We start from the raw sequence: 24,092 nt of genomic DNA on the forward strand, positions 1-24,092 counted from the left end.
TGACTACGGGAAGGTGGTTAGCGAGTGTGAGTGCTTCACTTGTCCTCATTCTTTGTTTCCTTACAGTCTGATGGAAGGGAAGTTTGAAGGAATGTGGCCTTTGCAAAGCAGCTCCCTAAAAAGCATCTGTCTGCCCTGTGATTGCCAGGCACTGAAAGCACCTTTTGTCTTTGGTGGTGCAGGGCATTGTGACATTTTGCATGTTTACGGGATAATTAGTGCAGACAATTGCCTTTTCACAGGCTGCTGTTGCGGTGAAATGAAGTGTTAAGGAATCTGGATTGCCGTACACTGTCACAGCAAGTGGGATGGGTGACAGAGAGCAACAGTTACTTCGCTGAATAAATTAGCAGGCTCCTTTTGTCTACTTGCAGATTAGGGGCCTCCCTCTTTTTGTTCACCCTCCCTTTGTCTCCTCAGCTCCCAGAAGAAGCAAGGCGAGGATTTGCTTCCCTCACTGACCCACTGGAAGGGCTCCTGGTCATGTTGGAGAACAGCCACGACTGGAGAAAGGGAAAGGCGCAGTCCCTGGCACATTACATCATCGACCAGTTCAGCAATTGGATTAAAGAGGATGCCAGAATCCAGCAGGTTGGCAAAGGAGCAAATAGTCCTGCACATTGAATTCTGTACTACCTTGAACATCGGGTCATAGGGAGTTCTAGCATCAGTGAGGGGGTGGTCAATATTGCAACTTATTGGTCAGTTATATTGAAGGAAACCTATCAAACTGGACTGAAAAATACTACGTTTGGGAGTTCATTCTGTCTCCTGTAATGCATTTCCTCTGGTAGCTTCATAAATAAATACACCATTTAAAAAATATTTATGTCTTTCTGTTTGTGTGTCTGTCCCTGCCTCTGTGTTTCTCTATCTCTGAACACCAGTTTAAGGGAAACACAGAAATGTTACAGTGCAGAAGGAGGCAATTCAGCCCATTGTGTCTGCACTAGCTCGCTGAATGAGCAGTTCTCCAGAATTCTCCCTGTAACCATGCATATTCTTCCTTTTTTATATAACTGTCTAATTCCATTTTGAATACTTCAGTTGAACTTGCACTGCCTGACAGTGTGGTGGAGGCATTCCAGACCTTAACCACACGCTGCGTGAAAAGGTTTTTCCTCATGTTGATTTTGCTTCTTTTGCCAATTACTTTAATTCTGTGCCCCCTCATTGTCAATCCTTCAATGAGTGGGAACAGTTTCTCCCTATCTACTCTGTTCAGACCCCATATGATTTTGAATACCCCCATCAAATCTCCTCTCAGCCTTTTCTTCTCCAAGGAGAACAGTCCCAACTTCCCCAACAAACCAAGAAAAAAGGAAGACGGTGCCCTGTGCTAAGGCAACATTAGAACCCTTCTGCTTGAAACCCCCATGGCTTAGCCCCTTCCCTATCTCTGTAAACTCCTCTTCTGCAGCCCCCCCATTCACCTCACTATTGACACCCAAACCACAGTATGAATAAACACAAAGTTGTCAACAGATATACTGAACTTCATGGAACTGCACCCCAACATCCAACAATAAATAGAATGAGGCTCATGGAACTGTAGCCCAACATTCATCAATAAATAGATGAGGCTGATGGAATGCACCCCAACATCCATCAATAAATAGAGTAAACTTCATGGAACTGCACCCCAACATCCATCAATAAATAGAACGAGGGCCAGTGAACTGTAGCCCAACATCCATCAATAAATAGAATGAGGGCCAGTGAACTGTAGCCCAACATCCATCAATAAATAGAATGAGGGTCATGGAACTGCACCCCAACATCCATCAATAAATAAAATGAGGGCCAGTGAACTGTACCCCAACATCCATCAATAAATAAAATGAGGCTGATGGAATGCACCCCAACATCCATCAATAAATAGAGAGAACTTCATGGAACTGCACCCCAACACCCATCAATAAATAGAATGCGGGTCATGAAACTGCACCCCAACATCCATCAATAAATCAAATGAGGGTCATGGAACTGCACCCTGATATCCATCAATAAATAGAATGAGGGTCTTGGACCTGTACCCAGGTATCCATCAATTGATAGAGTGAGAGTCATGGAACTATACCCCGACATCTATCAATAGACATATTGGGGCTGATGGAACTGCACCCCAACATCTGTCAATAAATAGAATGAGGCTGATGGAACTGTACCCCAACGTTTGCCAGTAAATATGTATGGTTCATGAAACCGTGTGAATAGTTCTACTCGATAATGATCATTAATTGTATGAGTAGTTTTGTTCAGTGATGATAAATAGTCATGTGCAAGCTGTTTTGTTCAATTTTTGTTTCTTTACTCATCATTAGTAAGGTCGGTATTTATTGCCTATCCTAATTCCACTTGAGAATGTGGTGGTGAGTCGCCACCTTGAATTGTTGCAGTTTGTCATAACAGTTTTGATAAAAATTAGTGGCTTTCTAAACCGTTTCAGAGGACAGTTAAATGCAAACAACGTTGTTGTTGGTCTGGAGTCACACGTAGGCCAGACTGGGTGAGGACAACAGATTTCCTTCCCTAAAGAATATTAGTAAATCTGTGGGGTTTTTAATGACAATCTGGTAGTTTTATGTTGACCATTATTGACACTAGCTTATATTCCAGATTTATGTAACTAACATAATTTAACTGATGTAACAATGGCATTGTGCCCTTTCTCCAGTGTTCCTGCCCTTCATCATGTTTTCCTGTTAACAGTCATTCCTGAACCCAGCCACACAGCAAGCGAGAGTCTTCTCTTTGCTCACTGAGGTTCCTGCTAACATGCTGGATCAGCTGATCAGCTTGTATGAAGTGGACAAGGCTGACCCATCCTCCCAGCTTGGTCTGATCAATGATCTGTGCGTCAAGGGCAAGTACAAAGAGGTGAGGTGTATCCTGGAATGTGTGGATTGTTGGGGAAACTCAGCTGACCATTGTCATTTGTCTTTTATAAATATGTGGTGATTCTCTTTGCCAGTCTCCAATGTCTTCTTGTAGCTCCCCTTTGGGGGACAAGTTTGAAAGAGGCCAAGGATATCTGGTTAAAAACAAAAAACTGTGGATGCTGGAAATCCAAAACAAAAACAGAATTACCTGGAAAAACTCAGCAGGTCTGGCAGCATCGGCGGAGAAGAAAAAAGTTGACGTTTCGAGTCCTCATGACCCTTCAACAGAACTGAGTAATATTAGGGGAGGGTTAAACCCCCCCACCTTAAACCCGCTTATATTTCATCCCTCTCCTAATATTACTCAGTTCTGTTGAAGGGTCATGAGGACTCGAAACGTCAACTTTTTTCTTCTCCGCCGATGCTGCCAGACCTGCTGAGTTTTTCAAGGATATCTGGTAGCTTGATAAACCTGGAGAATATTCAGAAGGATCCTGCTTTTTGCAGGAAATTGTATTTTTCCACAGTGGGTTTTGTTTCACAGTATGCAGATGTTCAGTAATTTTACTCCTCTCTTGTGGCTGGGCACATTTAGCTGGACAGTTCGTAATCCTCATCAGCATGGCCTGAATCCTCTCTTCAATTGCACCCTCCATTTTTTCCAAAGGAATATTATGCGTTGCAGTTTGGAGCTGCGTGTATTTTGCAACAGTCACCAAGTGACATTTCACAGCAAAATGGAAAGATCAGTTCTTTCAGTCGATGCCTGAGGTGTTGTACTCCTTTTTGCCTTTCTCCACTGTAGTAAATGGCAACATTTGTGTGCTTGGTTCTCTTTTACCTGCAGTGTTGAATCCAATCAAGAGCTTTGCTGCATTCCTCCTCCAACATACAACTTCCCAGATGGTTGAACATTTTGGTGTCACTGACTTTGGCACTTTGTCATCACACATACTCAGTCTGTTTTCAATGCAAATTATGGAGATAGCCTGGCTGTTTATGGTTCATTCAAGTTATAACTGGGATAGAGCCAGTGTAAGGAGTGTTGCTGCTCTTGTGATATTTCCTAACAACTATCTGAGCAAGCCAAACTGTGCCAGGGAGAATAGGGGGATGATTGACAGAGCAGCTAGTGTGTCACGGTCATCTGCTGCACTTCAGGCTCTGAAAGGGTGTCTGGTTGTGAATAAATGAGACTCTCCAGCTCTTTCTATACATTCCTGTGAGAAGAAAAGAGTCTGTTGTCACTGTCAGCTATCGGAGAGGGAAAAGAGGCTATTGTCACATGAGCAGGGCAGCCTGGCAGACAGGGCATGGTTCACTGCCCCATGATATCGCTGAGTCTGCCGAGAATCCACATTCAGGCCTTGTCACTTTTGATTTGAGGGTATCACAATGCAATTAGCTGTGATATTTTATAGCCAGCAGTGGCGACCTCCCCCTGGACTCAATGCTCAGCATTGTGTGCTGTGGCTGGGATCGTTAGTCAATGCTGCATCACCCTGACCTAACGAACCCTAGAGGGAAGAGAACACAAAAGCCTTTCTCATTTCCCTGCTCCTCCCCTGCTTTTGTGAGTCTCCAAGAGGAGAAAAGTATCTTAATTTGACCCAAGTGTTTTCTTTGCAGTGATTTTTATGTACGCTGGGAATTTATTCACAAATGTTATTATTAGAACAGAAAAATCTGGCAGCGTGTGCTAAAGGCCCCCGTCAATTATTTTGCTTTGTTTCTATCTGCACCCTGTTATAGTCCAATCTATCAGAGCTGGGCATTAACCCTTCACACAGTCTACGTTCCACTCTTTGTTTCTGGCACTGCCAGAATCATATTGCTGTGTTTTGGGGGAAATGTTCATTAACTCTGGGTAGAACTTTCTTTGTGACATTTTATTTAATGAATTAATACAGCTGTTGGAGATTACAAAGGGTTTTGACAGAGTAAATAAGGAAAATCTGTTTCCAGTGGCAGGAGTGTCAGTAACCAGAGGACACAGATTTGAGCTGGCAAAAGAACCAGAGGGGAGATGAGAATGTTTTTAACACAGCACGGTATTACAATCTGGGAAACACTGCCAAGGATGGTGGAAACAGATTCAATAGGACCTTTCAAAAGGGAATTGAATAAATAGTTGAAAAAGAGAAATTTGCAGAGCTATGGGGAAAGAGCAGGGGGAGTGGGACTAATTGGATAATTCTTTCACAAACGGTCAACACAGACATGATGGATCAAATAACCACCTTCTGCATTGCCTCATTCTATGATAAAATAACTGACCTGATGGCTCAGTGATTAAGTGCGTGGCTCAGTGATTAAGTGCGCTGCTCAGTGTGGTACTGAGCACTGCAGGCCAGGCTGTGCTAAGTTACCTGGTCTCACCTATGCTAGTGGCTGTGGTCTCAGAGTTAGCCTATGTTTCCCCATAAAGGGAATGGAAAGAATTATAAAATACACAGAATCTACAGCACAGAACTAGGCCATTTGGTCCAACTGGTCTATGCTAGTGTTTGCACTCCACACAACGCTCCTCCCACTCTATTCCCAATCCATCTTCCTCTCTATTTCCTTTTCTCTCATGTTTGCTGCAAGTTTCCCCTTAGGTACAACAGTGCTGTCTTCTTCCACAAAGCAGTGAGTTTCATCTTCTCAGCACCCTTTGTGTAAATTAATTTCCTCTAAATTCTTTAGAACCATAGCAAAGTTATGGTGCAGAAAGAGGCCATTCAGCCTCTGTCTGTGCCGGCTGAAAAAAGAAACTAGCCGCTCGTTTTTAATTCCACTTTCCAGCAGCTGGTCACAGCGCTTCAGGTGCAGATCCGGGTATCTTTTAAATGAGTTGAGCGTTTCAGCCTCAACCACCAATTTAAGCAGCGAATTCCAGACCCCAACACCCTCTGGGTGAAAAAGATTTTCCTTATGTGCCCTCTAACCCTTCTATCAATCACCTTAAATCTATCGCCCCTGGTAATTACCCTATAGCTAGGGAAAACAGGTCTTTCCTGTCTACCCTACCTAGGCTTCTCATAATCTTGCACACCTCAATTAGGTCACCCCTCAGCACCCTTTTCTAAGGAAAACAACCCTACCCTATCCCATCCTTCCTCATAGCTGCAAATTTCCAGCCCAGGCAACATTCTTGTAAATCTTCTCTGCACTCCCTGCAGAACAATTATGTCCTTCCTGTAATGTGGTGACCAGAACAATACACAAATTCCAGCTGTGGCCTAATCAGCGTTTTTTATAGTTCCAGCGTCACATCCCTGCTTTTGTATGTTGATATGTTAGTGGCTATTTTACCTTTTTGTGCCCTGGTTCTGGCTCCCCCACAAATAGAAACTGTTTGCCACATCTACCCTATTGAATTCTGTCATCATTTCAAAGACCCCCATTAAGTCACTCCTCAGCCTTCTTTCCAGAGAAAAGAGCCCCAGCCTGATCAATCTTTCCTGACAGTTGCATCTTCCCAATTCTGGTATCGTCGCAGTAAATCTTTCCCACACTTTTTGCATCAGCCAGGATTCCTGTTCCCTCACTTGCCCCTTTTGGGAAGTATGTGGATGTAGATATTGGGTAAGGAAGAACTCTGCTGACGAAGGGCCCTGGCTTCAGCTCAGTCGGTTGATTTCAGCTGAAGCTACAAATGGTTGGGCTACAGGGTGGGAAAATAAGCCAGAACCTAGGGTTCCTGCTCCCTATTGCTCTTGAGTGAACTCTGCTGGGAAACACATGCACAGAACTGGACAGGGCTGTGATACACCCCATTGTTGATAAGCCTGCTGACACTCACTGTCTCCTGTTTCCACTGATAGGAAGGTCGGTGACCGTAGGACGCACAGATTTAAGAAAGCTGGCAAAAGAATTGAGGAGATGGGGGATTTTTGTTTTACACGGTGATGTGTTATGACCTGGACTGTGATAGATGAAAACGTGGTGGAAACAATTCAGTAATAATATTCAAAAGGGAATTGAATAAATACTCGAAAAAGAGGAACATGTAAAGTTATGGGGAAGGACCTGTGGAGTGGGACTAATTAGACAGTTCACTCAAAGAATGGCCTCCTGTGCTGTATAATTCTTTGATTTTAGTCTCACCTAAAGAATGGGCACTATCATGAGATACAGAAGGTGCTGTGCTAATGTGACAGGAACCCTGCCAGAGTTAGCAGCCACAGGAGAAGCAAAGCTTTGGTATGTGGTGAGGTGGCAGCACACTGTCACTGATTTGCCTGGGAGTGCAGTGAAATCTCAGTGTGGACTTGGCCATCCACCTTACAACCATCAGTTTCAGAATTTTGGATGCACGTTTTAGCCCACGTGCCAGCTAGGAGATGGAGAGACTTAAATGGTACCATCGAGGATATTATTATGGAGCTTTGTTTATAAGTATATAGGGATGCATTTAAATGGATTTATAAAGTATTCAAATGAGATCAGAATGGGGCAGAAGTTTACTCCTGCCCTTGGGTAATAACCACCTGTTGGTGCTACTGATGGAATATTTGATAGATTCAGGGTACTAGCCTTTTTTCGCAACCACCGGTCTATCTCTAACCTCGCTTTTCTCTCCGAAGGCCTTGAATGTGCTGTTGCTTCACAAACCTATATCCATCTTTCCTGAACTCCATGGGCAGAATTTTCACTTCAGCGAGCAGGCACGCACTTGACCGTTCAACTGTGAAATGACATGTGATGATGTCGGACGAGCATCCGGGCATCAATGCCCAATCGCGCGATAGTTTGGTCAGAGGGCGCTCGCGGGAATTGGTAGCGCGCCTGCTGACAATTAAAAGGCCTATTAAGGCCATTGAAGTATCAATTAACTTAAATTTTTCACTGCCCGTCCAACCTTACGGTTGGAGGGCAGGCAAAAAGGCCAAGAGGCCTTTGCATTTTTTAGGAAACCTCATCTACGGGTGGGTTGAGGTTTCCAACATCAAATAAAAATAAAATAAAATTTTTTGAATTTCATTTATAACATGTCCCTACTCATGGGACAGAGTCCCATGAGGGGACATATTTTATAACATTTTTAAAATCTTTATTTCAATTTTCAAAACTCTCCACCTCTCTGAGGCAGCTCTGTGCCTCAGGGAGATTTTTAAGCGCTTGCTCGCACGCATGCATGAAGTTCCTCGCTCGCCGCCCTCCCCCGCCTGCACAGGCAGCGCTGAGCATTGCCGCTCGCGTTTCACGCAGAGCAGGCCTTAATTGGCATGCCAGTGTGAAATCGCAGTCTGGCCCCGATCGCGGGCGGTGGGCGGCTTCCCGGCCACCCCCGCCGGCCCCCGCCAAGCCTGCCTGACAAGGGCAAAATTCTGCCCCATGTTTGAATCCCTCTAATCAGCTTCAGCCTCTGCCACAGTATTGAAATGGCCCTTATTGAAGTCACACATGGCATCCTGTGTGATTGTGATTTGTAAGCTATTCCTCCTCGTCCTTCTGACCTGTCTGTAGTTTTTGGCATGGTTGATCACATCTCCAATGCCTCTCCCCTATCATCCACCTGGGTGGGACTGCATTCACCTGGTTCCATTCTTATCTATCTAATTGTAGCCAGAATATCACAGAATGAAAAAATCTCTATGGTACAGAAGGAGGCCATTCAGCCCATCGAGTCTGCACTGGCTCTTTGAAACAGCATTCAGCCTAGTCCCACTCCCCTGCCTTATCCCCGTAAGCCTGCATGTTCTCTCTTTTCAGGTAGCAATCCTCGATTGAGACCACCTCCACCACCCTTTCAGGAAGTTTGTCCCAGACTGCAACCACCTTCTGGGTGAAAGAAACTTTTCCTCACATCACTTTTACTCCTTTTGCCAATTATTTTGAATTTGTGTCTGCTAGTTCTTGATGCTATCTTGAATGGGAACAGTTTCTCACTATTTACCCTCTCCACACCCCTCAGGGCCTTGAATACCTCTATCAAGTCCCCTCTCAGCCTTCTTTTCTCGAAGGAAATCAGCCCCACCTCTCCAATCATAGCTACAGTTCTTTATCCCTGGAATCATTCTTGTGAATCTCATCTGCAGTGTCTCCAATGCCTTCACATCTTCCTCAAGTATGGCGCCCAGAACTGGACGCAGTACTCCAGGTGGGACTAACTAATGTCTTATACAAGTTCAACATGACCTCCTCACTCTTGTACTCAATGCCCCTATTAATAAAGCTTAAGATACCATATGTTTCATTAACTGTTCTTTCAACATGCCCTGCCATCTTCAATGACCTATGTACATATACACCAAGGTCCCTCTGTTCCTGCACCTCCTTTAGACTTTCTCCCTTCATTTTATACTGTGTCTCCATATTCTTCCTGCCAAAATGAAGCGCTCACACTTCTCTATATTGAACTTCATCTGCCACTTGCCTGCGCAATCCACCAACATGCCTATGTCCTTTTGAAGTTCAAGACTCTCCTCATCACAGTTGACAACATTTCCAATCTTCATATCATCTGCAAATTTTGAAATCAACTGCAATGACTTTTCTTCCACCTCCTGCACAGTTACTTCTGGTGTCCCTAAGATCTATCATTGATCCCCTCTTGTTTCTCATCCACATTCTTCCCCTTGGCGTCATGATTTGGAAAACATCAGGTTCCACAAGTACACTGATGACACCCAGCTGTACCTCCCTGCCACCCCTCTCAGCCCTTCCACTGTCTCTAAATTATCAGGCAGCTTGTCTAACATCAAGTGCAGGATGAGCAGGAACTTCTTCTCACTAAAATTTAGAAAAACTGAAGCCACTGTCTTTGGTTCCATCCATAAACACTGTTACCGAGCCACCGACTCTATCCCTCTCCTTGGCAACTGTTTGACAGCTCGTACTTGACCCTGAATTGAGCTTCCAATCACACGTCTGCGCCTTCACCAAAATCACCTTACTTTCACTCCTGTTGCATTGCCTGACTCTGACCCTCCCTTGACTGACCTGCTGCTGAAACCCTCATTTATGCCTTTGTTACCTCCAGACATGACTATTCCAATGTTCTCCTGGCCAGCTCCACATGTTCAACCCTCCGTGAACTTGAGGTCATTCAAAACTCTGCAGCCTGTGCCCTAACTCACACCAGTCATGTTCTCCCATCACCCCTGTGCCCGCTGACCAACATTCCCTCCTGGCCAAGCAGAGCCTTGATTTTAAACCAGAGACAATTTTAAAATTCCCATCTTGTTTTCAGCTCCCTCCATGGCTTTGCCCCTCTCTATTTATGTAATCTTCTGCAGCCCCACAACTTTCTGAGATATAATTGCTTCTCTGATTCTGGCCTCTTGTGCATCCCCGTCTTTAATCACTCCACCATTAGTGGCTGTGTTTTCAACAGCTAAGGCCCTAAACCCTGGAATTCTTCCCTAAACAACTACTCTCTATCTCTCTTTCCTTCTTAAAAACACTCCCTAAAACCTACCTCTTTGAACAAGATTTTGGCCGTTTGTCCTAATATCTCTTAATGTGTCTTTGGGTCAAATTTTGTTTTATTCCTGTGAAGCATGTTGGGTTTTTAAACTACATTAAAGGTGCTATATAAATGCTAGATGTTGTTGCTGCATGAATCTCTCCATTCTCAGCTTTACATCTTGTGACAGTAGGAATAGAGGGGCAGATTTTAGAAGGAGAGTACAGCTCAGGTCAGGAGCCTATCACTGGGGTATATTGTGTGTGTGTATTCTGCACAGCTTTGAAGGCTGGCCTAAAATCTGTTGTATGTACAAGAGCATTGTATAATATCACAACACTCCTGCACCATCAGGAGTGTCCTTCCCAAAGTTTAGGGGAACTCTCATCCACCAGACCCACAGCAATGTGGTTGACTCTTAAGTACCCTCTGAAGTGTCCACTCAGTTCATAGGCAATTAGGGATGGGCAACAAACACCAGCAACAAAAGCTTGGGTTTGCATGACGCCGTTAATGTTGCAAAGTTGTCGTAATGGCAATGAAAGAGATTATTAAAATTGACACTGAGCAACATGAGATATTAGGGCAAGTGACCAAATGCTTGGTCAAAGATGTAGCATTTGAGGAATAATTTGCATAACAAGAAGAAGGTAGAAAGGTTCTGGGAGAGAATTCCAGAGCTTAGGGCCTGGGCAGCTGAAGGCATGACCACCAATGGTGGAGCGATTTAAATTTATAACAGTCAAGAGGTCAGAATTGGAGGACCATGGATAGGACTGGAGGCTACAGAGATACGGAAAGGCGAGACCTTGGAGGAATTTGAAAACAAGGTGAAATTTTTAAATTTGAGGATTTTGAGGCCTTGTTTAGCTGGGAGCCAATGTAGATCAGCAAACACAGGGGTCACGGGTGAATTGGACTTAGTGCAAACTGGGTTTTGGATGATCTCAGGTTTCTGGGGGGTGCAAGATGAGAGGCTGGCCAGGGGAACATTAGAATTGTCATGTCTGGAGGTAAGAATTCCTGAATCTGGAGCATTTTGGAAAATGATGACTAATTACTTTTTAAAAAATATCCTGGGTTGGAAAACTTCAGGCCCTAGAGATTTGTCTATCTTAAGTCCCAATATTTTCTCCATTAACTTTTTAAAATATTAAATCCACTAAATTCCTCTCCTTGATTTAATTTTAGGTTCCTGTGTGCCATTATTATTTTGTTTTCTTCATCCACTGTGAACAAGGATTTAAGAACTCATTCATCAAGTCTGCAATATCCAATATATCCTCAGCTGCATATTTCTTTAACAGATCCACGTTCTCTTTAACCAATCTCTATCTCTTGATAGATTTATAAAAATAGCAAGTAATTAAGAAGGTTAATGGAATACTGTCCTTTATTACAAAAGGAATTGAACATAAAAGTAAGGATGTTATGCTTCAGTTATACAGGGCATTAGTGAGATCACATCTCAAAAATTAATGCTGTTTTGGTGGTCTTATTTAAGGAAGGATGTAAACACATTGGAGGCGGTTCAAAGGAGGTTAACTAGATTGATACAAAAACAAAAATAGCTGGAAAAACTCAGCAGGTCTGACAGCATCTGTGGAGAGGAATACAGTTAACGTTTCGAGTCCGTAAGACTCTTCATCAGAACTAAGGAAAAATAGAAATGAGATGAGTTGAGCGGGGTGGGACAGGTGAAGCTGGATAAAGGGCCAGTGATAGGTGGAGGCAAAGAAGAGATTGCCAAAGATGAATATTTTTAAGGCAGAGATAGATAGATTCTTGATAGGCAAGGGAATCAAAGATTATTGGGGGTAAGTGGGAAAGTGGAATTCAGAACACTAACAGATTAGCCATGATCTTATTGAATGGTGGAGCAGGCTGGAGGGGCTGAATGACCTACTGCTCCTATTTTGTATCTTCATAACTTTCACTGTTTGCTTTGTTTCCCTTGCAAGTTTTTTTGCATATTCTCTTTTTAAGCCTCTTCTCACTTTCTCTGTATTCTCTGTAATATATATGCATATCATTATAAGCCCTGCTCGCCGGAATCATCCCCTGACACTATCACACCGACGTGTTTCACAACTGTACATAAGCGAAGTGCACCTGGCAAACTGCACTTCACTCGGGATTTCAAGGTTTGTTTGCCTACCTTTCTTCAGGCAGCACTTGCGGTCATTAGCAACCAGGCAGCACCACATCACTTTTAAAAAGGTTCACGGGCAGCTCTCTACCTACCAGGCCAGCTGTTTCAACGGTTGCAGGGCTAGGGCTTGCTTGGGGAAGGGGGCGAAGTGACCTCAGGCAAGGGAAGAGGCTACAAGGCGAGGGCTGTACTGGGGAAGTTGGGGGGGGGTGCGGGGGGTATCCCAAGGTGTGTGTGGGGGCACATGTTGTTCTGTGCAAGTAGCCTCAAGATGGTAAGGGCTGAGGAGGCAGTCTCCAGAGGAGATGAAGTCAGATGGTGATGCGAGGGTTTGTGTGAGAAAGTGAGTGGTGATGTGCCTTGAGCTGACCGTGAGTAAGATGCCAGTGAATGTGAGAGTTTAGAGTGATGAGATGGTTGCCTTACCCTGGTGGCACAGATGAGATCATTCATCTGTTTTCTGCACTGGATGGCCAACCTCTTGTGTGCAGTGTTTGCACTGACCACCTCTGCCAAGCTGAAGTGGTGAGACTGATGGGCCTCCTGCAGCTAGAACATGGGTAGAAGACATCGTGGTGGGCCTCCACAGTATCCAGAAGGCATCCCAGGGATATGCCACTGAATCTGGGAGGCAACACACTTCTTGGCTTTTGGGGCCATGTCTTCACCGCTGGCCTCCTGGGCCGCAAGCATTGAGAAGTGTGCGCGCAGCTGCTGGTTAAATATGCTGCCCTGCATGAGGAAGCGGCGAGGTAATGGTGTGGTGGGCAAAAGAGAGGCTGCCTGCCAGCAAGACGGCGTGTTTCCTGTGGCAGCATAATTATTGAGGCGGGAATGGGACGATATGTTGTGAAAAGCCGCCATTGCAGCCAGCGGGTAAAACGCCCTTTTTCCCACCCGCCACCGCACTTAGTGCAAATCTGGGATGACTCTGTCCTTTGCCTTTTAGCAGGTTATGGGCAGGTTTTGTATTGTACCCAATAATTCTTTGAATGTTTCCCATTGTTTGTAGCTTTGTCCATTAACAATTCATCCCGCTTTACTGCAGTCAGTTCATTTCCCATTCTTTTGATGTTTCCTTATTTCAATGGAAAACCTTGGTTTCTGAAGATTCCTCTCAAACCGGGTATCAGACTCAGCCATATGTTTACTGTTAGCCATATTTGACCCATGTGTTGACCCCTTCCCTTTGCAACATGAACTGCTGTCTGCCCTTTGACCCACGTGTTGCCCTGTGGTCCATGTGCTGCTGCTTTTTTAATGTAGCATAAAAACATGCATCCTCAGATATAGGTGTATCTTCAGTGACTAGTTCTGAGAGATACATCCTATAGCAAGGGCTAAGGTCAAATGTGATTGGCAGTGCAGTGATAATGTTACTGGACGAGTAATCCAGAGGCCCAGGCTAATTCTCTAGAGAGATGAGTTCAAATAAGATGTTAGTTTCCCTAACGATGATCATAAAACTACCGGCTTGTTGTAAAACCCCATCTGGTTCACTAACGTCCTTCAGTGAAGGAATTTTGTCGTCCTTATCTGGTATGTGACTCCAGACCCATAGCAATGTGCTTGACTCTTAACTTCCCTCTGAAATGGCCCAGCAAGCCCCTTGATCCAACAAGAGAGAATACAACCATTGCTCCTTGATATTCAATGGCATTACCATCACTGAATCTCCCACTATCAGCATCCTGGGGGTTACCATTGACCAGAAACTGAACTGGACTAGCCATATAAATACTGTGGCTACAAGAACAGGTCAGAGGCTAGGAATCCTGCGACGAGTAACTCACCTCCTGACTCCCCAAAGCCTGTCCACCATCTACAAGGCACTACAAGTCAGAAGTGTGATGGAATATTCCGCACTTGTCTGGATGAGTGCAGTTCCCACAACACTCAAAAAGCTTGACACCATTCAGGACAAAGCAGCCCGCTTGATTAGCACCACATCCACAAACATTCATTTCCTCCACCACTGTGTACCATCTACAAAATGCACTGCAGGAATTCACCAAGGCTCCTTCAACAGCACCTTCCAAACCCATGACTGCTACCATCTAGAAGGACAAGAGCAGCGGATGGATGGCAACACCACCACCTGGAAGTTCCCCTCCAAGTCACTCACCATCCTGACTTGGAAATGTATCGCCATTCCTTCACTGTCGCTGGGTCAAAATCCTGGAACTCCCTTCCTAACAGCACTGTGGGTGTACCTACACCACATGGACTACAGCGGTTCAATAAGGCTGCTCACCACCACCTTCTCAAGGGGCAGCTAGGGATGGGCAATAAATTCTGGCCCAGCCAGCGAAGTCCATATCCCGTGAATGAATAAAAAAAAAATCACGGAGAGGGTGCAGAATATTCTTCAGGGTGAGCCAGAAGTTATGGTACACGTCGGTACCAATAGAGAGAGCAGGTATTGGCATCCGAGGGTGAGACTTTCAGGAGCTAGGGAGGATGTTAAAACACAGGACCTCGCAGGTAGTAATTTCTAGATTACTGGATTACTCCCAGTGCCACATGCTAGCCAAATATAAATAGATAAATAGGAAGATAAAGAGTATCAAAAAGGGCTTCACATTCTTGAGACATTGGGACCAGTTCTGGGGCAGAAGGCACCTATCCAAAAGGGACAGTTTGCACCTCAACATGATGGGACCAATGTCCTTGCAGGGTGGTTTGCTAGTGCGCTTAGGGTGATTTTAAACGAAACTGGCAGGGGCTGGGGATTAGCATAGTTTCTGGTCAATGGTAACCCCCAGGATGCTGACAGTGGGGATTCAGTGATGGTAATGCCATTGAACATCAAGGAGCAATAGTTGTATTCTCTCTTGTTGGAGATGGTCATTGCCTGACACTTGTGTGGCACAAATGTTACATGCCACATAGTGGTAGTGCCACACAACACGAAGGAGGGTATCCTCAGTGTGAAGGCAGGACTTTGTCTCCACCACAACTGTGCAGTGGTCACTTCTACTGATACTGTCATGGACAGATGCATCTGCAGCAGGCGGTATGGTGAAGATGTGGTCAAGTATGCTTTTCCCCTCATGTTGGTTCCCTCACCACCTGCCGCAGACCCAGCCTAGGAGCTGTGTCATTTAGGGCTCGGTCAGTAGTGGTGTCACCGAGCCATTCTTGATGATGGACATTGAAGTCCCCTAGAGTACATTCTGCGCCCTTGCCACCCTCAGTGTTTCCTCCAAGTGGTGTTCATCATGGAGGAGCACTGATTCCTCAGCTGAGAGAGGGAGGGCAATACGTGGTGATCAGGAGGTTTCCTTGTCCATGTTTGGCCTGACCATGTTTGACCTGATGCCATGAGACTTCATGGGGTTTGGAGTCGATATTGAGGACTCCAAAGGGCAACACCCTCCCGACTGTATACCACTGTGCCACCACCTCTGCTGGGTCTGTCCTGCCGGTGGGACAGGACATTTCCAGGGATGGTGATGGTGGTGTCTGGGCCATTATCTATAAGACATGATTCCATGAGGATGACTATGACAGGCTGTTGCTTTACAGCTCTCCCAATTTTGGCACTAGCCCCCAGATGTTAGTAAGGAGGACTTTGTTGGGTCGACAGGGCTGAGATTGCTGTTGTCGCTTCTGGTATCTAGGTCGATGCTGGGTGGTCTGTCCGGTTTCATTTCTTTTTTTTGACTTTGATGCCATTTCAAAGGGCATTTAAGAGTCAACCACATTGCTGTAGGTCTGGAGTCACATGTAGGCCAAACTGGGTAAAGGAGACAGATTTCCTTCCCTGAAGGACATTAGTGAACCAGATGGGTTCAAATTCAACCATCTGCCGTGGCGGGATTCAAACCCGGATCCCCAGAGCGTTACCCTGGATCCCTAGATTACTAGTCTAGCGACAATACCACTATGCCATTGCCTCCCTGATGTCCAATGCCCTAGTGTATTTTATAATATGCCAGCTGGTGAAGGATTATACTGGAGCCAACCTTCACATGGTCTGACATTTATTTACCGAGTTAAATATTACAAGGATATACCTTCTAACTTACCGCATAGTTTCAATAAGTGTCTTTTTATTTCTGCTCAAGTGAAACTTTAGTTAATGCCCACTATCTACACATAGTTAAAGACAATTAATATACAGTTAACACCAGGCACCAATGAGGCAACATACCTTGTGGTATTCATGATGACAGTTACAGAAATACCTGCCTCTCACTAACTATGGAATCTCCTACATTGACTGCATTTCTGAAATAATATAAAAGCAAAATACTGCGGATGCTAGAATCCTGAAATAAAAACGAACATGCTGGAAAAACTCAGCAGGTCTGGCAGCATCTGTGGAGAGAGAAACAGTTAACTCTTCAGAGCTAAAGAGAAATAGAAATGTAATGGATTTCATACTGTTTAAGAGGGGATGGAGCAAAATAGAAAGCCAGGGTTAGATGGGAGCTCAGGATAGATTGATAAAGATGTCATGGACACAAGACAAAGAGTGTTGATAGTAATGTTAAAGACTAAAGAAGGTGCTGATAGTGACATAAAGGTAAGATAGCAGAATGTGTTAATAGCAGGACAGCACTCTGTGAAAGCAAAACATAGAAACAAGTGACAGATGGCCCTCTTTGTGTGTGGGAATAAAAATAAATAAAACTTTAAAAAAGGATTAAAAAAGGGGTAACGATGGAGGAGGGACTGCATTTTTTGCTGTTCTCCTCTGTGCAGTCCCTTGGCTATTAGAGTGATGATCTGAACTATACTTCTTCAAGGTGTCCTCATTCCTCGCAGTCTCCAATACTGAATACCTGTTTGAGAGAGGCACATACCCTGAGGCCTCCTGCACTTCTTACTCTTTCACATGGCCTACTATCTACTGTCCTGAACTTTCACTGCCTGTGGGGTGACCACCACTTAGAACCAGGAAACTCCCTTCCTCCCTGATGCTCCGCAGTGACTTCAGCTACTTGGACAACATTCAGGTTTAGGCTGAGAAGTGGCAAGTAACATTCAACTCACACAAGTACCAGTTGATGACCATCCCCAACAAGAGAGGCTGGGAATTCTGCAGAGGATAACTCACCTCCTGACTCCCAAAGTCTGTCCACCATCTACAAGACACAAGTTAGGAGTGTGATGAAATGCTCTCAATCAACACTCAAGAAAATTGACACCATCCAGGAAAATGCAGCCCACTTGATTGGCACCCTATCCACCATCTTCAACATTTACTCTTTCCACCACCAACGCACAGTAGCAGCAACATGTACCATCTACAAGGTGCACTGCAGCAGCTCACCAAGGCTCCTTAGGCAACACCTTCCAAACCCACGACCACTACCATCTAGAAGGACAAGGGCAGCAGATAAATGGGAACATCACCACCTGGAAGTTCCCCTCCAAATCACTCACAATACTGACTTGGAAATATATCGCCGTTCCTTCACTGTTGCTGGGTCAAAATCCTGGAACTCCCTAACAGCACTGTGGGTGTACCTACAACACATGGACTGTGGCGTTTCTCGAAGGTGGATCACCACCACCTTCTCAAAGGCAATTAGGGATGGACAATAAATGCTGGTCTAGCCAGCAATGCCCCCATCCCATAAGTGAATATTTAAAAAAATCAATCTCTCCTATGCTATTCCCTTAAATGTGAGCATTAATCATGTGGCCTTTTTATGCATCCCCTCCAATAACTGAATATCCTGTCTCATTCCCCGTCTAGAATAACTGCATATTCTTTCTTAAATAGGGAGACTCAGCTTGCGCCCACTGCTCCAGATGTGTTCCCACCAGGTATTAAGTGGACACGAAATACGAGAGAAAATGAGAATACAAGTACCTTCCATCTCATGTTGTTGTGATGTGTGTGTAATATTCTCTCTGGCCTAATGAAGATACAGACACACCACCATGGCATAATGTTGCACTTGCCTGAAAGAATGTGGCTCCAACAACACTCAAGATGTTCAACACCATCCAGAACAAAGCAACATGCTTGATCAACACCCCATCCATCACCTTAAACATTCACTCCCTCCACCACCAGCACACAGTGACAGTGTACCATCTACAAGATGCATTGCGGCAACTCACCAAGGGTTCTTTGACAGCACCTTCTAAATCCGTGACCTCTACCATCTAGAAGGACAAGGGCAGCAGACGCATGGGAACACCACCACCTGTATGTTCCCCTCCAAGCCACTCACTATCCTGACTTGGAACCCATTTGGACTTAATATTAGGATCTCTACTTCAATAGCCATCTGTGATATAGCAATCATCCCCTGTCCTAATAACACTCTGTGTTTAAAAAAACTTCAATACCATCCATTCTTCCACTTACAATCCTCACCCCCTACTGCTTATTACCAATTCACGAAGCACGATATGCTCTTTCATAACCGTTCATAATTTAACAAACCTTCATTAAATCTCCCTTCTTTGTTTTAGTTAAAAATCTGAATCAAAATCCTGGAACTCCCTTCCTAACAGCACTGTGGGCATATCTGCACCACATGAACTGCAGGGGTTTGAGAAGGGGCTCTTCTCAAGAGCAATTAGGGATGGGCAACAATTGCTGGCCTTGCTGGTGATGATCATATCCCGTAAAAATAAGAATAAAAAAGATACTTCCAGTTTTCTTGCCTGTTACTCTGCTGCTAAAAAATTGTGAAAAATTAGTGAAACAGCCGTTGTTTCTGTGTCTACTGATTACATGAAACGTGGTTGACCCTGTGACAGTAATAATATTGCAACAGCTAGTGCCTTTCATGTTGAAACTTGTTCATGGGCCTTTATTTTGAAGTATGTTTACTGTTTTGTTTGGGATAGTGTGGTGTCCAGTCTTACACCACCATTGTTCCACACACAGCTGGGAGATCTGAGACCTGACATCTGCTTTTAATGATCTTGGTTAAGGGATGAATATTGGCCAGCACACAGGGAGAACTTCCTTCTCCTCTTCACATTAGTTGTTTAGTGTTGAAAACAACAAATGGACAAGCTTCGATTTAATGTCACCTCCGACAATGGAGTGGCTCCTTCAGTCAGCTTTGTGTGTTCAGTTCTCTGGAGTGGGATTGAATCCATGACCATCTGACCCACTGACACCAATACATAATGTAGGTTGCCTTCGATTCACCAGGACATAGCATCAATCAGAGCATTGTAACAACGTGCTTTCCTGTCTCTCAAATTATGTGACCACCACGGAGTTAATTATATTCCTTTTTCTTAATGTGGACCTTAGTAGGTCAAATTCATCAGAGCAAAGGTTGCAGACTCTTAATTGTCTATCTTCTCGTGGAGTGCTCAACTTAAAGTACAAGTCTATTCCCAGGCAGTACCCTGGGGTCTTTCCTCACAATGCTGAAAGCCCCTCTGAAATTTGGGAAGATTTGATTGTATTCAGAGTGCATCTACAGAGTATTCCACCACACTCCTGACTGTAGATTGTAGCTTTGTAGATGGTGGACTGGCTTTGGGGAGTCAGGAGGTGAGTTACTCAGCCCTTGTAGCCACAGTATTTATATGGCTGGTTCAGTTCAGTTTCTAGTTAGTGGTAAACCCCAGGATGTTGATAGTGGGGGATTCAGTGATGGTAATGCCATTGAATGGCATGGGAAGATGGTTAGATTCTCTCTTGTTGGAGATGGTCATTGTCTGGCACTTGTGTGGCACAAATGTTACTTGCCTCTTATAGGGCCATGCCTGGATATTGTCCAGGCCTTGCTGCGTATGGACATGGACTGCTTCAGCACCTGAGGAGTCGCAAATGGTGCTGAACATTTTGTAATCATCAGCAAACATCCCCACTTCTGACCTTATGATGGAAGGAAGGCCATTGATGAAGCAGCTGAAGATGGTTGGGATAAAACAGAAAATGCTGGAAAACCTCAGCAAGTCTGACAGCATCTGTGGAGAGAGAAACAGAGTTAACGTTTTGAGTCTGTATGACCCTTCTTCAGAAATGGTTGGGACTCAGACACTCCCCTGAGGAACTCCTGCAGTGATGTCCTGGAACTGAGATGACTGACCTTCAACAACCACCACCATCTCCCTTTGCTCCTATGACTCTAACCAGTGGAGAATTTTCCCCCTGATTCCCATTGACTTAAGTTTTGCTAGGGCTCCTAGATGCCACAATTGGACAAATGCTGCCTTGATATCAAGCAGTCACCCTCACCTCACCTTGGGAGTTCACTCCTTTGTCCATGTTTGGACCAAGGCTGTAATGAGGTCAGCAACTGTGTGGCCCTGGCGGAAGCCAAACTGAGTGTCAGTGAGCAGGTTATTGCTGAGTAAGTGCCACTTGATAGCATTGTTGATGACACAATCACTTTGTTAATGATTGAGATTAGACTGATGATTTGTCCTGCTTTTTGTGTACAGGACCATACCTGGGCAATTTTCCACATTGCCGGCTAGATGTCAGTGTTGTAGCTGTACTGAAACAGCTTGGCTAGGGGCGCAGCAAGTTCTGGAGCACAAGTCTTCAGTACTATTGTTGGAATATTGTCAGGGTCCATAGACTTTGCACTATCCAGTGTCTTCAGGCATTTCTTGATATCATGTGGAGTGAATCGAATTGGCTGAAGACTGGCATCTATGATGCTGAGGACCTCAGGAGGAGGCCAAGATGGATCATCTGCTTGGCACTTCTGACTGAAGATGCTGCAAATGCTTCAGACTTACCTTTTGCACTGATGTGTTGAGCACCCCCATCATTGAGGATGGGGGACACTTATGGAGCCGCCTCCTCCAGTTAGTTGTTTAATTGTCCACCACCATTCATGATTGGATGTGGCAGGACCGCAGAGCTTATATCAGATCCATTGGTTGTCGGATCGCTTAGCTCTGTCCTGCGTTGTATTTTCACCAGGTTGACACCTCATTTTTAGGTTTGCTTGATGCTGCCCCAGGCATGTCCTCCTGCACTGCTCATTGAACCAGGGTTGATCCCTTGTCTTGGTGGTAATAGTAGAGTGGGGGATATGCCGGACCATGCGATTACAGATTGTGGTTGAATACAATTCTGCTGCTGCTGATGGCCCACAGTGCCTCGTGAATACCCATTTTTGAATTGCTGAATCTGTTGGAAATCTATCCCCTTTAGCATGTTGGTAGTGCCACACAACACGATGGACAATGTGAAGACAGGACTTTATCTCCACAAGGAATGTGCAGTGGTCACTCCTGCCAATATTATCATGGACAGATGACCCTATGACAGGTAGATTGGCGAGGATGAGGATCTTCGCTCTTGTTGGTTCCCTTACTACCTGCCACATACAGTCTAGCAGCTATGTCCTTTAGGACTTAGCCAACTCGACTGAGCTGCGGACCAGTAGTGGTGCTACTGAGGCACTCTTGTGATGGACGTTCAAGCTCCCCATCCAGAGTACATTCTGTGCTTCCTCCAAATGTTCAACATAGAGGAGCACTGATTCATCAGCTGAGGGGGCGGGACGGTGGTACGTGATAATTAGCAGGAGGTTTCCTTGTCCATGTTTGACCTGATGCCATGAGACTTCATGGGGTCCGGAGTCGATGTTGAGGACTCCCAGGGCAACTCTCTCCCGACTGTATACAACTGTGTCGCCATGTGTGCCCTGTTCCACCGATAGGGATTGTGACAGTGGTGTCTGGGACATTGTCTGTAAGGTATGATTCTGAGAGTATGATGTCAGGCTGTTGCTTGATTAATATGTGGACAGCTCTACCAAGGAAGACTTTGCAGGGTCGATAGGGCTGAGTTTGCTGTTGTCATTTCTAATGCCTAGGTTGATGCCAGGTCGTCTGTCTGGTTTCATTCTTTTTCAACACTTCATAGCGTTTGATACAACTGAGTGGCTTGCTAGGTCATTTCAGAGGTCAGTTAACAGTCAACCACATTGCTGTCTGGAGTCACATGTAGGCCAGACCAGGTAAAGATGGCAGATGGCATTTTATGACAATGAGCAATGGGTTCAAGGTCTCCATTACCTTTTTTTAAAAATTGCAGATTTATTAATTGAATTTAAATTCCACCAGCTGCCGTGATGGGACTTGAACCCGTGTCCCCAGAGCATTAGCCTGAGCCTCTGTATTACTAGTCCAGTGGCATTACTGTTACGCCATTGTCTCCCCTATTGATGACCCTTGATTATTTGTAATGACACAAAATGATGGAACCGTTTATAATTATGAAATGTTTCAATAGATTAGATCCAATAACATTTTTCTGTTGTGTTCAGATTTAGCACAAGAAGAAATTAGGAAATCTCAGAGGAAATTTTTTTATGGTGAGTCTGTGGAACAGATTATTGGCACCAGGGCAGGAACAAAAAACTTTAAAGAAATTCAAGAAGGAATTAGACAGGGTTATTTCAATGACTGGAGATGCACCAGAGTAACATTGTGTACAGGCGGGTTATATTTTCTGAACCTGTAGCATGTTGCTAATACCTAGCTTTGGAGCTGCTCCTCATCACAGGAAGATGTTGGGATTATCATGTCCCTCTATCTCCTGCTACTCTGAAATGGTGTAGGACAGCTGGAATGAGTCATAGAGGTCTACAGCTCAGAAAAAGGCCCTTCAGCCCACCGAGTCTGCACCGGTCAAACAAGTACCTAACTATTCAAATCCCATTTTCCAACACTAAACCCATAGCCTTGTATGCCATGACATCGCAAGTGCACATCCAAATACTTCTTAAATGTTATGACGGTTTCTGCCTCTACCACCCTTTCAGGCAGAGTGTTCCAGATTCCCACCACTCTTTGGGTGAAAAAATTCTTCCTCACATCCCATCTAAACCTCCTGCCCCTTACCTTAAATCTATGCCCCCTGGCTATGGATCCCTCCACCAAGGGGAAAAGTCTGCCCCTCTTAATTTTATACACCCACCTCAATCATGTCCCCCCTCAATCTCCTCTGCTTCAGCGAAAATAATCCCAGTCTATCCAATCTCTCCTCATAACTAAAACTCCCCAGCCCAGGCAGAATCCTGGTAAACCTCCTCTGCACTCTCTCTAGTGCAATCACATCCTTCCTATAATGCAGATTCCAGAACTGCATGCAATACTCATTCAAATGATTCATTCTAAGACAGGAACTACTCTGACATTTCATGCAGGAGCTGCCTGCTGCGATTCACTCCTAGACAGGAGCTGCCTGGTGCAATTTACTCTTAGACAGGAGCTGCCTGGTGCGATTTACTCTTAGACAGGAGCTGCCTGGTGCGATTTACTCTTAGACAGGAGCTGCCTGGTGTGATTTACTCTTAGACAGGAGCTGCCTGGTGCGATTTACTCTTAGACAGGAGCTGCCTGGTGCGATTTACTCTTAGACAGGAGCTGCCTGGTGCGATTTACTCTTAGACAGGAGCTGCCTGGTGTGATTTACTCTTAGACAGGAGCTGCCTGGTGCGATTCACTCTTAGACAGGAGCTGCCTGGTGCGATTTACTCTTAGACAGGAGCTGCCTGGTGTGATTTACTCTTAGACAGGAGCTGCCTGGTGCGATTCACTCTTAGACAGGAGTTGCCTGGTGCGATTTACTCTTAGACAGGAGCTGCCTGGTGCGATTTACTCTTAGACAGGAGCTGCCTGGTGTGATTTACTCTTAGACAGGAGCTGCCTGGTGCGATTTACTCTTAGACAGGAGCTGCCTGGTGCGATTCACTCTTAGACA

General features: G+C 44.9%; 1 protein-coding gene across 10 annotated transcripts in view; it reads left to right on the forward strand.

Moving 5' to 3' along the window:
- exd3 (exonuclease 3'-5' domain containing 3) overlaps positions 1-24,092 on the forward strand; it is a 567,474-nt gene that overhangs the window by 133,565 nt on the left and 409,817 nt on the right. For all 10 annotated transcript variants that reach the window (XM_078550476.1, XM_078550481.1, XM_078550475.1 and 7 more), the window contains 2 exons: positions 421-591; positions 2,713-2,880. In XM_078550476.1, coding sequence (XP_078406602.1) covers positions 421-591; positions 2,713-2,880 — 339 coding nt within the window. The remainder of the gene's footprint in view (positions 1-420; positions 592-2,712; positions 2,881-24,092) is intronic.

This window comes from Cetorhinus maximus, chromosome 10 (assembly GCF_964194155.1).
Source record: "Cetorhinus maximus chromosome 10, sCetMax3.hap1.1, whole genome shotgun sequence".
Taxonomy (NCBI): Eukaryota; Metazoa; Chordata; class Chondrichthyes; order Lamniformes; family Cetorhinidae; genus Cetorhinus; species Cetorhinus maximus.